Genomic DNA, 16,033 nt, shown 5'->3' on the forward strand with positions numbered 1-16,033 from the left:
ACATTCTGCACCAACTAGTTTCTGAAAAGATTTTGAGGGGAGACCAATATACAGTGCATTATTTATTTAATTAATTAATTTATACCCAACCTAGCTATCTACCTACCCAGTGGGAACCCAATATGGCTTACATGATTCTCCTCTTCTATTTTATCCTCACAACAACCCTGAGGTAGGTTACACTTAGAGTTTGTGACTGGCCCCAGGGTCACCCAGCAAGCTACCATGACAGGAGTGGGGCTTTGAACCCAGTCTCCCAGATACTAGTCTGACGTTCTTAGCCCCCACACTTGAGTAGTCTAGTCCCCATGTCAACATGGCATGGATCCAGGTGGCCAGAACAGACTTCTCAAGGTAAGGAGCCATTTTTTGAGCTAGGCTGAATTGGAAGAAAGCTTTTTTTTTTTTTTGCAACAACATTAACTTGTTTCTTCAGCAATAATGCTGGGTCTGGTCTAAGGAGGCTCTTAACTGAGTCACAAGGGTCAGCTGAACCCCACTGAACGTGGGGAGTATGTCATTCAAGACCTTTGCCTTCCCAACCACCATTACTTCCGCCTTTCCAGAGTTTAGATATGGTTTCTGAATTTAAATGAGAATAGTCATCACTAGTATACAGAGGTTGCAGATAGCTGCGTTAGTCAAAAACATCTCAAAACAAAAGTAATGCAATGCCTTGGGTGTTGTTGTTGTTCAGTCGCACAGTCGAGTTCGACTCTTTGCGACCCCATGGACAAAGTCACACCAGACCCTCCTGTCTTTCACCATCCTCCGAAGTCTGCTCAAATTTGTGTTTGATACATCAGTAACACTGTCCAGCCATCTCATCTTTTGCTGCCCCCTTCTTTTGCCTTCTGTCTTTCCTAGCATCAGGATCTTCTCCAGGGAGTGCTCCCTTCTCATTTGGTGGCCAAAGTATTTGAGCTTCAATTTCAGCATCTGACCTTCCAGTGAACAGGCTGGGTTGATTTCCCTTAGGACTGACTGATTGGATCTTCTTGTAGTCCAAGGGACTCTTAAGAGTCTTCTCCAGCACCACATCTCAAAAGCATCTATTCTTCTGCGCTCAGCCTTCCTTATGATTCAGCATTCACAGCCATACATTACTACAGCCAGTCATTACTACATCGCTTTGACTATACGGACTTTTGTTGGCAGGGTGATGTCTCTACTTTTTATTATACTGCCTAGGTTCGCCATAGCTGTCCTCCCAAGGAGCAAACGTCTTTTAATTTCATGTCTACAGTCACCATCTGCAGTGATCTTGGATCCCAGAAATGTGAAGTCTGTCACTACTTCCATGTCTTCCCCTTCTTTTTGCCAAGGTGTGATGGGGCCAGATGCCATGACCTTAGTTTTTTTGATGTTGAGTTTCAAGCCTACTTTTGTGCTCTCCTTTCATCCTCAACAAGAGGTTCTTTAGGTCCTCCTCACTTTCTGCCATTAGAGTAGTGTCATCTGCATATCTGAGGTTGTTGATGTTTTCCCCAGGCAATCTTAATTCCGGCTTGTGTTTCATCCAGGCCAGCATTCTGCATGATGTACTCCGCATATAAATTAAATAAGCAGGGTGTTAGGATCAACCAAAATGACACAGAGCAATCTGTGGACTTTCGAATTTTCCACAACTTAGGTAATCAGAACGCATGAATTAAAAGTAAATCACTAGTTTAGTCGCAGAAAGTTGTGGAGTTATACCTAACCGCAGGGGTCGTTTTGTAGAAAAATAGGTGGTGGAGCTCATTCAGGGATTGTTATGCTGCACATACTACTCAATTGACAAGGAGATGGAACTCTCAGAAAGGTTCAGGAGCTGTGCTCCTGTGAGCTCCCACTGAATCTGAGGCCTGCCTAACCGATCTCTTAATTCTGTAGACGCAGCTCTTATCGCAAGAGAACCTCCCTCCTACTACTTCATGTATCTGTATATTTTCCCCTCCGCAATTCCTGGCGCGACCCAGATGACTGTAGGGCTTAGCTCCGCCCACTCCTCTTTGGGCCTGGTTCCCCTCCCTCTCGCTCATCTTCTCCCCGCCCGCCATCTCTCTGTTCCTTTCCTAGTCACTAAGAGTGACTGCGTGGCAGGCGGGAACCCGGAAACGCTTTCTCTTCCTGGTGACGCTTCAGTCGCTACCTCAGCCGGAGAAGTGAAGTGGCGGCGGACTGTGGTTGAGCTCTGTTCTTTCGTCTCGGCGCATGTTCTGTCGCTGTTTCTCCTTGGCTACCGCGATTCGGCTTCAACCACCGTTTGTTCGTCTTGGACCTCTTATCAGCGCTTCTCTCCCTTCTCTTCGCTACCAGCTGTTCCTCATGAAGCCGGTGGTTGTGTTCGTTCTTGGCGGGCCCGGTGCCGGCAAGGGGACCCAGTGTGCTCGCATTGTGGCGGTAAGAACTAGACGAGGCACCTCCGCTGGGTTCCCCCAACACCACTCGGGCCAGCGGGACTACAACTTCTAGCAAGCTGTGCACCTATAAAAATATTTCGAAGTTCCTCAGTTGGCGCTCAAAAATTCAAGGGGGGGGGGTGTCGATCTCATTTGTTATGAGGACCGAATCTGACATAAATGAGACTTTGTCGGGCCTAGCATGTCGGGTTGGGCCGGGCCATGTGTGTACCTATTTAAGATTAGGTAGTAGAGATATAAACTTTATAAAAGACACAGACAAATACAACGGGTTTTTTTTTAAAAAAAAACAAACCCTTAAAACATTAACACTTAGTTTTAAAGGTGCTTTCTTTGTATTTCTCCCATGGGTTTGAGGGAACTGGGCAAACGAAGTTCTGGCGCTTTCCTTCCTTCCCCCGGGACTAGGAGGTGGAAGAGCCTCAGCCAATAGAAGGAAGGGAGTTGATTCGGTAGCTCTGTTGCGCTATTGAGAGAGCCTTGGCAAAGCAAGCTGTTATGCAGAAGGATGCAAGAAAGAAGGAGAAGGAAACAGATGACAGTCAGTTACTTGGGGGCCTGATAAGAGTCCTCTGGGGGCCTGATTCGGGCCTCGGGCTGCATGTTTGACACCCCTCATATAGACCATCGTTAAACCACTTAAATTGGCTTGCGGTTGGTAGAGTTAGTGGGACAATAATGCTTCTTTATGTATGGTTCGAAATCCAAATATTCATTTAGGTAGCCCTTTGCAAGATTTCAAATCAGAATAAAACATTTAGGGAGCAAGCAAAACTGCATTGGAATTGGGTAGGCATGGTGTTTGGATAGATTTTTCTATTGAAGCACAGCTGTAAAATTCATTTTATGTTACTAGCTCTTTAAAATTTCTCAAAATATGAGCTGTTAGCCAGTTATTACTAGAGTTCCAAATCATTTAGAAAGCAAGTTACGTATATATAAAATCTTATTTCTATTATCCCTTTCAGTATTACTAAGGTAGCTGAAAAATGATGCTCATTAGCTTTGTGCCAGCAAAACACACACTTTTGAGTAAAGCACAGAGAATGAAGATGAAATCTGTAGATTTTGTTTGAGTTAGATTTCACACATTGTCTGAAACCTGCAACAGTGGTGATATTCTTGGTGGTATTTTCTCCATAGATTAAATTTGTTTTTGTGTAAAAAAGGACTTCTAAAATAAGAATAACTTATTTATGTGATCTGATCTAGACTCAGTTTTTAAAAATGTTACACCTTTCCTGTAAATCTGTATGCAGGCATATCTACTGCTATAATACCTGCCTAACACATGTTTTCCTATACAATGTTGCAGCATCCCAGCAAATGATCTTTACAAAGAGCTTTGTTTGTGTGTTTATTCCAGAATATGCATGTTGCAATGGCTTTTTGTAATTACAGATTAGATGTGGCTTTCATCAGTAAAACTGTCATGTTGCTGTGATGTATATTTGCACTGGCACATTGTCTTCCATAGTAGTGTGTGTTTTGTAGTCATAGGACATCTATACTGTAGGGAGAGGAACAGGCACAGTATACATCCTCTTTCTCACCCATTGCACCTTGTAGGATTCCTGTCAGTGAGGAATGGTACTTCCCTATGGCAGGATTCAGACATAATGGCAAACCATGGTTAGGTCTTTGTTCCTTAAGGAGCCTTGGATCAGTGCATGTCTGTTCTCCTAACATCAGATAGATATTTCCTGGTTCAGAGAAAACCATGGTTTGTCATTATGTTTAAATGGACAAATTATGTTTTGGGGCAGGGGTTGTTTGTTTTTTCTTTTGCTTGTCTTGCAAGTCAGGATTCCATACCATGGTTTATTCTCAGTGCTATTTTGATAAGTAAGGTATTTGGTTGCAATGACTGGTGCTTGCATAGGGGGACTACCTTTACCTTTTTATTTGGCTGCTTAGTAGTTTTTGGGCTTTTTAAATGTCATCCATCATCTTGTTTTACTAGAGTGTTTTTAAAAATGTGTCTGCAAAAGTTTGTAAAAGCAGACATCAGATATTTTAAATATATAGTTAATTAAAAATGATTTCTTTCCTGGGATTCTAGCAGAACAGAAATAGGGAATGGACCTTGGAGATGAGCAAAGAGACAAAATTAACAAATGATCCTGAATGCGTCCTGCTTTTACTTTAATATGGGATAGCTTGGACTCTATTCCAATTGTTTGAACCTATTGTTGTTGACTTAATGCAGTAATATACAGTGGCTTGGGAACCATCTGTGGCTCATATAAGCACTGCTGCATAATTCAGGTTCTCCATTTTTCAGAAAAGTGAGCAAGATCCTTGTCCCCAGTGGGACTTGTGATTGGCAAGTGATTCTTAGTTTAATACTGCCACTGCCAGAGGAACAGATGAGCTACCGTCCTCCTTGAATTATAAGCCTCATGCCATAGATGAACATAAATGTGGCTCTTTTGGATGATGATAATTGTGAATTGGCTGTCCATGAGCCACAGAGTAAGTCCAATGGATTTCATGTTTTAATTATTATTGTTTAATCTATATATCTGGAGGCCGCTTTGAGTGTTTGTCACAAAAGTTGAATGTAACATTTTAAAATAAAAAATAAAAACACCTGAATGGCCTGATGGAGTAGATTAATTTCTTGGTAGAGAGAATTTTATAATACTGAAGTGACAACTAAAGAAACTCTAATTTTAATCTTTCCAGTCTCGCATCCATAATTAAATAATTGTGTTATTGTTTTTTCCCCATCAGAAATATGGTTACACCCACCTTTCTGCAGGTGACCTCCTTCGGGATGAGAGGAAGAGGCCAGGCTCTCAGTATGGAGAACTCATTGAAAGTTATATTAAAGAGGGGAAAATTGTTCCTGTTGAAATAACTATCAGTTTGCTAAAAAGGGTAAGGTAAAAGTTAAGATGTTGAGTGTCCAGTTTTCCATGATAAACTGAAACAAGCTTGATGAAATGTTGTATTCCTTTTGTTAGTAATAAGGTAATACTCTTTCCCTTTAGGATGGTCGCAGTTCAGGGCACCAGACTGTGTAAGGGCCTTTCTATATTGAAACGTAATGTATTTAGTTCTACAAAATATTTAGCCCAAGTAAACTCTATCAAATATTTCTTTTAAGTCTTTTGGTACTGGGCTGTTCAGTGAGTTTACTGCCCCAGTTAAAATATTATTCTAATTTGGACACGCACACCCTATGGTCATTAAGTATACTGTTGCTAAGATTTCATTAAACTGTCTTGAAGACAGTGAAAAAAATCTATGTGTTGCATACAAACATGATAGATCACATGAAGAGATTTTAGTTCTTGAAACATTTCAGGGATTGGTACAATGATTCTCCGTATGATCAGTATGCAGTAATATTTTCATCTGAACTTTGTAATCCATCAGGCTATGGAAGAAACCATGGCAGGAAATGTACATAAGAATAAATTTTTAATTGACGGATTTCCCAGGAATGAAGATAACCTTCAGGGCTGGAACAAAACAATGGATGGAAAAGCAGATGTATCTTTTGTTCTTTTTTTTGACTGCAATAATGAGGTAAATTAAGTGTTAGTGCACTTTCAGCTTTCCAATGTACTATGTGAATGAACACATTGATTTCAGTTTCACTGTGTGCTGTGATTATGTAATAATCAGATTTACTCTGTTAGCTAAAATTGTAGAAAAATTATTTGTAATTCACAGCTCTTTGCAGGCCAAAGTACTTGTGGTCAGGATGTTCTGCTGTTTTTCAAAAGGTAAAGCCATGGAGAGGGGAACTGAGGCCACAGGAGGAAGAACAGCTTAAACCAGAGATGTCAAACTCATTTGTTATGAGGGCCAGATCTAACATAAATGTCACTTTGTCAGGCTGTGAGCTACCAGAGATATAAACTTTATAAAGGTGATTTCAGATTCCAAATGGCAATAACAGGCTTGATTGGGTTAGGTACGAAGGTGTGGAGATATCAGCATTGGTAATGAGACAGGAAATCTAAGTCTCAGTTCAGTCCAGGAGGATGCAAAGAATAAATGGACATAAATCTGACATTAGAAACCACAACATTCAGTTGCTGACCTAAGAGTAGCAGTGTTATTTCAAAGGAAGATTAGAGAGACTGCTGGATTGTAATCAGTAATGAAGCTGAAGGAAATACAACCTCTGGGACTGAATTGAGAACTAGTTTTCTTGATCTCATTACAGATGCCTAGTATTATCGTTGGCATCTGAAATCACTCCATTCTCCACGATATAATGACCAATCCAAATGTTCTAATTCCTAATCACGGTCTTTTTGAAAGAAATTATGCTAGCTACAGTGCCGCTGCAGCAGCAGCTCTGGAAAAGGAAGCAAAAGAAGGAAGTTGCTCGTGGGCCAGATTTGAGCCCTGTGGGGGCCAGATTCAGCCCACGAGCTGTATGTTTGACACTCCTGGCTTAACCCTTTCCCCTCTCATGTTATACTTGTTCTTTCCCAGTGCTTGAATAGCAGCACGTGGGGAAATCTATTTAAATTGTAGAAGGAAAAGCATGGGGAAGGAAGCGGTAAAAACTTCCTCCTTCCATGCTCTGGCCCCAGTTTGAGTCATGTATCTCCTCTGCACTGTGCTAGCTTTAGAAAAAGTGAGACCTTGATAGCAGCTCTACTGCATCATGTACAATTAGGCTCTGGAATCAAGAAATATGTGCTGACACCAAATTAATGAATAATTGTTATGTAAGGAGAGGCATTGGTAGCCAGAACAGAAATAGACGTGTGGCATCTTGGTGTCTATCACTGAATGAGCTAGTTCTTTAAGGAAATTACTGCAAATTTAAGCACTACAAAGCAGTTCAGGCAAAATGAATGCTCATAGCATAAAAGGGCAAGCAATTTTTATGTAACTTTTTTTCTCATCTAGCCAGTTCTGTCACCTAAGAATCATTAATCTTTTCATTAAAAATAAATACGGTGTTTGGGGAATTGATTCTATCTTTTTAAATATGCAGTTAAGACTTAATGTAGAAAATAGATTAAATGCTCATGCAGCGATCACTTAGTATGCCATGAAATAAAAAAATATTTTTGATTGAGTTACTAGAATGTGAGGACATTTCACCGTAACATTTCACCGCAGTACCCATTTTAGAAATGTTTCCTGGTTCAGCTCTGTTTTTCATAATGTTTTGATTTTGTAATTTAAGAGTTTAAACAGCCTTTTAGTTCAGTAAAAGCTTTAAAAAAAAATTCCTTGACAATTGGCTACCAGAGTTCATGTGCTGTGTACTTGAGTAGCCAATTAACTAAGATAGGGTAACTTTTTTATGTAACATGATCAGCATGATTTTTTTCTCTGGCAAGTAAGAAGACAAAAAAGATGTTTTGTCTGTTGTATTTATGCTTTGGTAAGCCTTTTGTCTTTTGTTTGAAGATCTGTATTAATCGCTGCCTTGAAAGAGGGAAGAGTAGTGGCAGAAGTGATGACAACAGAGAGAGTTTGGAAAAGAGGTACCATGTGCAAACAAAATGTCTTCATTGTGCTTTCTGATACTTTTAAATTATGTGACTTTCTTTTTTGTTGTTGTTCCATTAGAATTCATACATATCTAGAGTCTACAAAACCCATAATAGACTTATACGAAAAAATGGGCAAAGTCAGGAAAGTGGATGCCTCCAAATCTGTTGATCAAGTAAGTTCCCAAGGCAGAAGGTTTACTTCTGAATTTTCTTAAAAGTCACACATACAATTTTTTTGGGGGGGGGGTGTGTTCCAATTTCACATTTTATTTAGGCATTTCTGTCCTGCTTTTTTCTTCAAAGGGGCTTGCAGAAATTTCCAAATCAAACAATATAATATAGTCAAGTAAGATAACCAGCAATCACACACTTTCTGGGCAGGTCCTCATTTGCTAGGCTAGACTCCTAGGCAAAGCCTTGGGCAAAGACTTAAGAGCTCTTTTGCTTCCATCTCTGGCCACCCCCGGACTTGTATTACCTGAAGACAGGGAGGAGACAGTCATATGGGTAGGGGTGTGTGTGTACACACACACACACACACACACACATATATATATATGGAAATAGTGGGTGGGGGACATCTAGTTAATGATATGTTCAGCATTTAAGCAGAACAGAGAACTTGACACTCTGTAGACTTTCTTTTTAAAATGGCTTGACCTCCTAAGTCATAATGTCTGCTACATGCTTGAGACACATAATGCAGTTACAGGGCTGGCGGGTTGGGAGCCAGTCCTGCTTTCTGCACTACAGTAGCGTTGAATACTGATGTAAGAAAATGGGGACAAATTTTCAGAGGCCTTTTCAGGCCAGGGGTATGTAGGAAGAGGGCTGGAGGGGGAACCCTTATGACACTGTCTAACTAAAGATACCTTGGCAGCTGATGTGACAAAAGTTTCTGTTTATACCCGAGGCAGTAACTTCAACTCAAGGTAGGAATTTGGCTATGAATCTGATTGTAAGATGTGAGGAATCTCTTGGGTCCTTGGATTCCAATTCTCACTTTGTATTGCAGGTGGCAGTCATATTCCCATATCACTTCAATCAGCAAAGTAATACTGAAGAGACAATATATAGAATGAATATTGTTATATAAAAAGAGAATTCTCAGCAGGTTCCTTAGCAGTGTAGTGTATATATCATATCTGTCTATAGATAGGGAATATATTAATCTTACTAATAAACAAGGAACATAAACATTTTTGAAAGTGAAAAATTGCTCTACAAATTAGGGGTGGAGGGTCTTGCTGACATAAATACCAGCAAGTGTGAGTACTATCCACAAATAACTTATGTTTCCAATTAAATGGAATGGGGCATCTTCCAGATCAGTTCTGTTGCTATACATGTTAGAAAACTTGTACCCTGAATAGACCTAATGAGAGTAGCAATTGCATCTCTGAATTTAAAATTTTAATCTCTGAATATAGTCTACAATTTACATTGTATATACTTATTGGTGTAATGTACAATGCTTTCCATAATGTCCTTTCTCTTACAGGTTTTTGATAAAGTTGTGAATATCTTTGATAAAGAAGGCTAGTTCTCTACTTGAATCTTTTTCAACATGCTTGAATCTTGCTTTAAGAGCTGCTACTATGTTAATTTTGTAATGACTGTAAAATATTCCTTTTAAAATCATTTCTGTTAATGTTAATTATTCAGAAACATGGTTTAAACTTTATTTTGCAAGTGGCCTGTTATTAAAGATATGTAGATTCAAACTGAACTGAGCAAAAGAACCCATATTCCAAGACAAGGCTAATATTTTCAAAAAGCAACTGGTTATCTTTTCATAAGCAACAGTACACTAGTTTTTTTCTTATTATTATTATTGCTAAAAGCCATGTTGTTTTTAGAATCCCAAAAACACAGATATTGTAAATATAAGGGAAAGGGCCCATTAATTTGTTTTGTTTTTTAATTTTGGACCAAATGTAGAAAAATTGTTTTTGTGGGTTTTTTTACTTATTAAGATTCTTTTGAATGACTAGCAGTTTTTTGTAAGCAAAGCTTTAAGCATGCCATTTTATTGAGTATGTTTTGCATCTCTGGTTACTAGAATTTAAATTGGAAACAAGAGACATACAAAGTTACTTAAATTAAGCAACAAATCTTATGATATACTCCAACATTAAGCACTGTAGTTGTCCAACTGGTTTCTCATGTTGCCTTCTTCCCTCATACACATGAGGTCTCTGAAAATGGAGCCATTCACATGTTTGGTTTCCATGTAAATGTAGTATGACTCCTTTCCCAAAAAGGATGGGAAGCCTTTGGACATGAGGATTGTGGGCTGTGACCATTTTGTTCAGGACTGAGATTACATAGGCACCATATTTGCTAGAAATATAAACCTTTGTAATATTTGCAGTACCCAAATGGCTATCAGATTTCAAAATATTGCTATGCTTTTCTGAGAGCAACTAATACATCCCTTTTAGCTGCCATGGTTCTCTAGTAATGGTTTTTAAGTGAATTGTTTATTTATTTAGTGATTTAATGTGTTGAGGCAGGAAGGAGGGGAATATTTTCATGATTAAATCCCCCCTGAATTGTGTAACTTGAATTACAGTGATTTAATTATACTTCTGAGATGGTTTGACCAGTGTAAAAATGCTTCTTTTGTTAAAATGAATTAACCATATTAGATCTATATTGTGATGGTTTAAATATATTGTGGTGCTTGTGCAAGCAATAAATTCTAAATAAATGATGATTAGATGGAAAATGTGCTAACATGTGTTTGCACAGCCATCCTGATTGCACTTTTGAAGCAGAAAAACAGAGAAAAAAATCCGTGCAGAGAAAGGGGTTGATACACAGATGCATTTGAAGATTATTATTGCTTGTGCTTATAAATCCATTGGACAGGACCTGGAAAGTTGATGTATATTATCCATTAATGTTTTCAGTAGTGGCATTGTGTCATCTTCTGTTTGAACTGACGATGTTTACAAATATGAGTGGTTCTTATTTATGTCTACATTACATAAGATAGTAGCATCCTTGGCAAGTTATTTTATCTTTAAAATTAATCAAGAGTCTGCAGTTGTCTTTGCATGGGTGAATAATTGGCTTTAGTGATGCTTGCAAGCTCGCAAATGTATACATGAAAATGTAATTCCATAAATAAAATCTTTGTGCATAAAAGTAGTAAATATTGCAAAATTAGTACAAAACATACCAGGAGAAATTGTTGAAAGGTTCTGCAGCTTCATTTTTTAACTGTTGGGGTGGTGGGGGGGGAACATGTTAACTTTTTAGTGTGAATAAATCATCACACAATTTGGTTCTAGAGCAGTAGATTTCAGATTTTCTATCTGTCTGCCATGGAATTTCTATGCATTGTGCAGGATTCTAGGGCACGTTTCATGTCACACTTTCAACAGGGGAGGTCTGTTTGGGCCTAATTCCATGTAACCTTTGTTTAACTTTGTCCATGCTTCGTAAAACAGATTGCTGATGGCAGGTAAGTTGTCTTTCAGCTGTTGTCTTATTGAAGAACCCCTTTTAAATTTCCATAGAATTCCAAGTTTCCTAGAAATGCAGTTTGAAAGTCACTATTCTAGAAGAGGAGTTAGCATTCACCTATGGTTCTGTATTAACAATCAGCAAATACTAGTCCCAATTAGTACAGCCAGTTTATATGTGACTGTTTGAAAAACCCTTCACCCTTCCTTTTGTATGATGAGCAGGCTGTATAATCTGGTTATGCCTTAGGTTTCTTCTTACAGCCTGAAGAGATGCATTTAGAAGTAGGGCTTTTCAGGCTAACTGAGGGTTATCATGGCTAGTGAGTATTTCTGGAGATGCTGTGAGCTCAGTGCCTGTAGACATACCTCTAATAGGATTTCTCAGTAATCACCTTGATATCCTCTAATTTTTTTACTTGGCTGCTAGGGTGTTGTAGAATTTATTAATGTTTGGTGATCTCATAGCTATCTATTAATACAGAAAGCACCCCTTGTTTTGGTTTACTGTTTCCTTTATGGGAAATAGCATTTAACATATATGATCTGGATAATGCACTCCCAACTAAGTTCAGCAGCTGCATATTCTTCAAGGGGAGTCAGATCCTAGCTATCTGTCTGCCCCACATCCTGGTTGCATATCTGTGAAAATCAAATTTAGGCCCTAGTCTTTTTTATTTATTGTTGTGAACTATAGCTTTTTTCTTCCTTCAAGGTTGTGGTGAATCAGAACAAGGACTTTCCTACCATTTTACTGGGTTTCAGAAGGCTAGATATTCTCTCTTCCTCCAGATAGGCTACTGTCAACCTCAGTCATGTGAGGAACTGAACTAGTTTCTCCAGCATTGCTGACAGTGAAACCTGTTGATGAAAGAGAAGAACTGGCATTAATCAGTGGTCACGTTAGGCATAAGAGAAATAAAGGTATTAGGAGATCATGGAAGAAGAAAGGCAAGAAAATCAGTATTTACTTTCATTAATGAAAAGCCTTTTTGCCTTGTATAAAAAGTCACTGGCGAGTTCAAATTATTAATAATCTGCCCCCATGCACAGATACTGATGGTCTATTCTAATGTTACATGCAAATCTGTATAATGAACCCTGGTGGCTTGTTTTCCATTTTAACAATTATCATTCCACACGGGGATTGTCAGAGCTGGAGTACAATGGAAGTTTTTAAAACTCTTCTGCCACCTGATATTATACATCTACATTTAGATAGCTCCACCCACCCCACCAGGATTCTATATGCATTATTTGTAAGAGTAAACTCATTTGGAAGTAATGTTTCTGGAGTGGTGATGGTTTGGAGTGGGGAAGCAGAAGCAACAAAAAAGCTTAAGCACCTTGATAGTTCTTTGGTCTGACTCATCCCTTTTTGAAGCATCTCTGTCTCTCTCTCTCTGCCTGTCAGAGTTTTGTTGCACATTTCTGCATGAAGTGATTAATCAGGTCTTGAGGGTCACAAGTAAAATTATGTTTCTTCTCCCAAGCAGAGGACACAATCCAGCTGTAAAATCTAAAACCCAAAGCCATGTGATGCTTCTTATTATATTGCACATTGTGGTTTTTTGAATTGGCCTACACACACACACACACACCCCTCTCTTCTGTAAAAAGTATTACATTGTTTTGTGTTGTTTTGAATTGGCCTACACACACCCCTTCTGTAAAAAGTATTACATGGGTTTGGGATTTTTCAGTAAACCAACTTTTAAAAATCTAATTGTAGTGCGTATCTGTCATGGCAGCAAATGGCAAAAGAAATCCCTGGTACCATGTTCAGGCTTGGATCTATAGAGGCTCGTGTACATGCCTCATGGGGTTTTAAAACATTTAAGTACATGTCTTTGTACACACCTCTTTGGATCCTGGCCTTAGTCTTTCACAATTCTTCAGCTACCTTCTTAACATTGGACAATGATCCCATTTGTATGCTTCTAAATATGCTAACCTTGTAGCAAATGGAATGAAAGTATTATCATTTTTAAAATATCTTTTCATAAAGATAGCCATTAGACAAAAGTCTTCTTTGTAGTGATATTTGTATAATATTATTTGGCTTTAAAGCTATTAGAAGGAATAAATGTATACTATTTTTTTACCATGTACTGTTTACAGACTAAAACAAAGCAAGCAACTCATATAAAAATATGTTGCTGGTATTGAAACAGGGTTAATCATGCTCTGAATAATTTGAATAGATTAATATTTTTATCAGTGTCTTATTGATGCCACAAATGCTATGTCTTTCTCCTGACTTTCTTGTCCCCTCCACATTTTAAATAATCAAACCAATGTATAATTTTGTGTGTTCAAAATGTTCACTAATAAATGTTTGTTTTAAAACAACATACTAGTGAATTATTACCAATCAAACTGTGCCATATATAATTGTATGATGAAAATTCCTGAAGTTAAACAGTAGGCATATATGTCATTCTGTGCTTCTGTGGGGAAGGGTGAGATAAAAACAAAATAAGTGTAAAAGTTGTCATTGGTTACAATACTACATAGAGATGTTTAGTTTGTTTCTTCTACATTTGCAGTTGGCTGGACCTAAGCCTCAGGTCTTTTTCAGGTACTAGCAACACCCCTACCTCTTCTGTGTAGCGGTATGTATTGGGAAGCATATGCTGCTTCCTCCATGGCAGAGGAGAGAGTAGTTTCTCCCATGGACTACAGAAGGAGTGAAAAAGGACACAAACAATTTATATAAAAATTAAGTTGCTCTTAAACCTAGGGTTAATTGGCTTTTCTGCAGAAGTGAAGTGTTGGTGTTCTAAGCTCCTAGCAGATTTTCTTATTTACAGATGTGTAATCAGTGTTTGATTTTTAACTGAACGTTTTGGAAGAAACCCATGTGACAAATTTCTGAAGGCGATTGCACTCCTCTCCCGTGTTCCCATTTGCCACTAGGAGGAGTGCTTGCTTTGTAGCGCGCCTCCATAGTGGCAGTTGAGGAGCTTATATAATGCACCTGACTGTAATAAAAACTTTTCTTGACTTAATCACTGTCACCTCAAAATGACATGATTTAAAAGTCAAAAGGATAAGAAACGTCTTTATACCTCTGATATCTTATCAAGCCTTCTTAGGGAAGTTGCACTCAATAAACACATCAGAGATGAGATTCATGTTGGTCAGTTGTGCTTAAACAGTAGATTTGGTGTTTTAGAGGGCTGGGTGGCTCTGAGATTCCTTATGGTCCCTTCACACTGCTGCTTGAGAAGTTCTTCATAGTTGGTTGGATCATATGAAGTCTTATGCTAAGTGAGGAGCATTTCAGGAGGAAAATGCCTTGCTCTGTGAAGGAGAAGGCTTGCTGCATTGCATGAAGCCATCAGCAGGACTTAACGGATTCAACTTACTGTTTAAAATTGTGCTTATGATTATCATAACTTGAAGAATGTGCTAGCTGATAAAAATGATGGGGTAGTAAGAATTGAAATGTGGGTCTCAAAACTAGTATGCTACCCACTGCTCCACAGCATAAGCTCTTACTAGCCCTAGAGAGCTGTCTTTAACTACCAACATGCGAGATAAATATTGCCTTAAAACAATAGTATGCTAAATAGTATGCTGTTATTCTCTCAAGGTCATCTCTTTGGGGTCACTTGCAGAAAAGTGATGTTTGTTTATAGAGGGAAGAATGCAATCAGGTCTCACAAGGATCAGTATTTGGTCCAATGCTATTTAATTTATTCATAAATGATCTGAAATGAGGGATGAATAGTGTAGTGACCAAGTTTGTAGATAACACCAAATTATTCAGGATGGTGAAAACCAAGGATGACTGAAGAGCTCCAAGAGGACCTCTACAAGCTGAGTGAGTGGGTGACATTGTGGCAAATGAAGTGTTATGTTGGTAAGTCTGAGCTGAGAAACTCTAGCGAGAATTTTCCAGCATAAATAATTGTACTGGAGTCCCCATTGATTAAAATAGGATGCTTTAGGAGGAGCCGTCAAGCAGTAAAGTGCTAAGAAACGTGTGATTGACAAAGGTGTGCAGCCAAAACCGGTCTCCGTTCCGTCTGAGGCTTTTTCTCCGGTGACTGACGCACTGTGAGGACTACCTTGCAAGACTGTTTTTGGAAACTGCAATTAATGTCCGAGTATTTATAGAAGGACTATAGTGTGAGATTGTATTTTGATTACTTGTATAGTGGTTTCTGTTATCAGTTAATTTTGTGTCATTAATTAATGTTTACTGTACCTTTAATGAACACTGATAAAATATGTTTTCCTGAATGTAAATGAGTAGTTTCCATGTTTCACAGGCATTTTGACTTTTGTACCACTCTCCAGGTGAGGGCAGGAGATCACTCAGAATTACAGATGTTCTACAGAATGTTGTTACTGCTGCTGGGAAGGAGACAGGCTTGCCAACTCCAGTTTGGGAAATTCCTGAAGATTTGAGGGGTGAGGTTGAGGAGGTGTGGGACTTCAGACAGATACAATGCCATAGACTCTGCTTCCAAACCAGCCAATTCTTCCTGTGGAATTATTGTTGCCAACTCTCCAGGTGAGGGCTGAAAGTCACTAGAATTATAACTGATCTCCAGATGGCATAGATCAGCTCCCCTGGAGAAAATGGCTGCTTTGCAGGCTGGACTCTGTGTCATTATACCTGCTGGGATTGCTTCCCTCCTGCTTTGGTCCACACTGTGATTTCAGA

At 38.8% G+C, this 16,033-nt stretch overlaps 1 protein-coding gene across 1 annotated transcript; it reads left to right on the plus strand.

Moving 5' to 3' along the window:
- Positions 1-1,957: 1,957 nt before the first annotated feature.
- Positions 1,958-11,035, plus strand: CMPK1 (cytidine/uridine monophosphate kinase 1). The gene is made up of 6 exons (XM_060231785.1): positions 1,958-2,385; positions 5,142-5,288; positions 5,790-5,942; positions 7,797-7,873; positions 7,959-8,055; positions 9,384-11,035. The coding sequence occupies exons 1-6, from the start codon at positions 2,197-2,199 to the stop codon at positions 9,423-9,425; spliced, it is 705 nt and encodes a 234-aa protein (XP_060087768.1). The 5' UTR covers positions 1,958-2,196; the 3' UTR covers positions 9,426-11,035.
- The last annotated feature ends 4,998 nt before the right edge of the window (positions 11,036-16,033 follow it).

Source organism: Heteronotia binoei, chromosome 2, assembly GCF_032191835.1.
Source record: "Heteronotia binoei isolate CCM8104 ecotype False Entrance Well chromosome 2, APGP_CSIRO_Hbin_v1, whole genome shotgun sequence".
In the NCBI taxonomy this organism is placed as follows: domain Eukaryota; kingdom Metazoa; phylum Chordata; class Lepidosauria; order Squamata; family Gekkonidae; genus Heteronotia; species Heteronotia binoei.

What these genes read in the sequence shown, in the direction of transcription:
- CMPK1 (XM_060231785.1), top strand. Translation starts at nt 2,197, where the DNA reads ATGTTCTGTCGCTGTTTCTCCTTGGCTACCGCGATTCGGCTTCAACCA. An exon ending in CTATCAGTTTGCTAAAAAGG is followed by an intron (nt 5,289 to 5,789) that starts GTAAGGTAAAAG and finishes GTAATCCATCAG; the next exon opens with GCTATGGAAGAAACCATGGC. An exon ending in TTTTTGACTGCAATAATGAG is followed by an intron (nt 5,943 to 7,796) that starts GTAAATTAAGTG and finishes TTTTGTTTGAAG; the next exon opens with ATCTGTATTAATCGCTGCCT.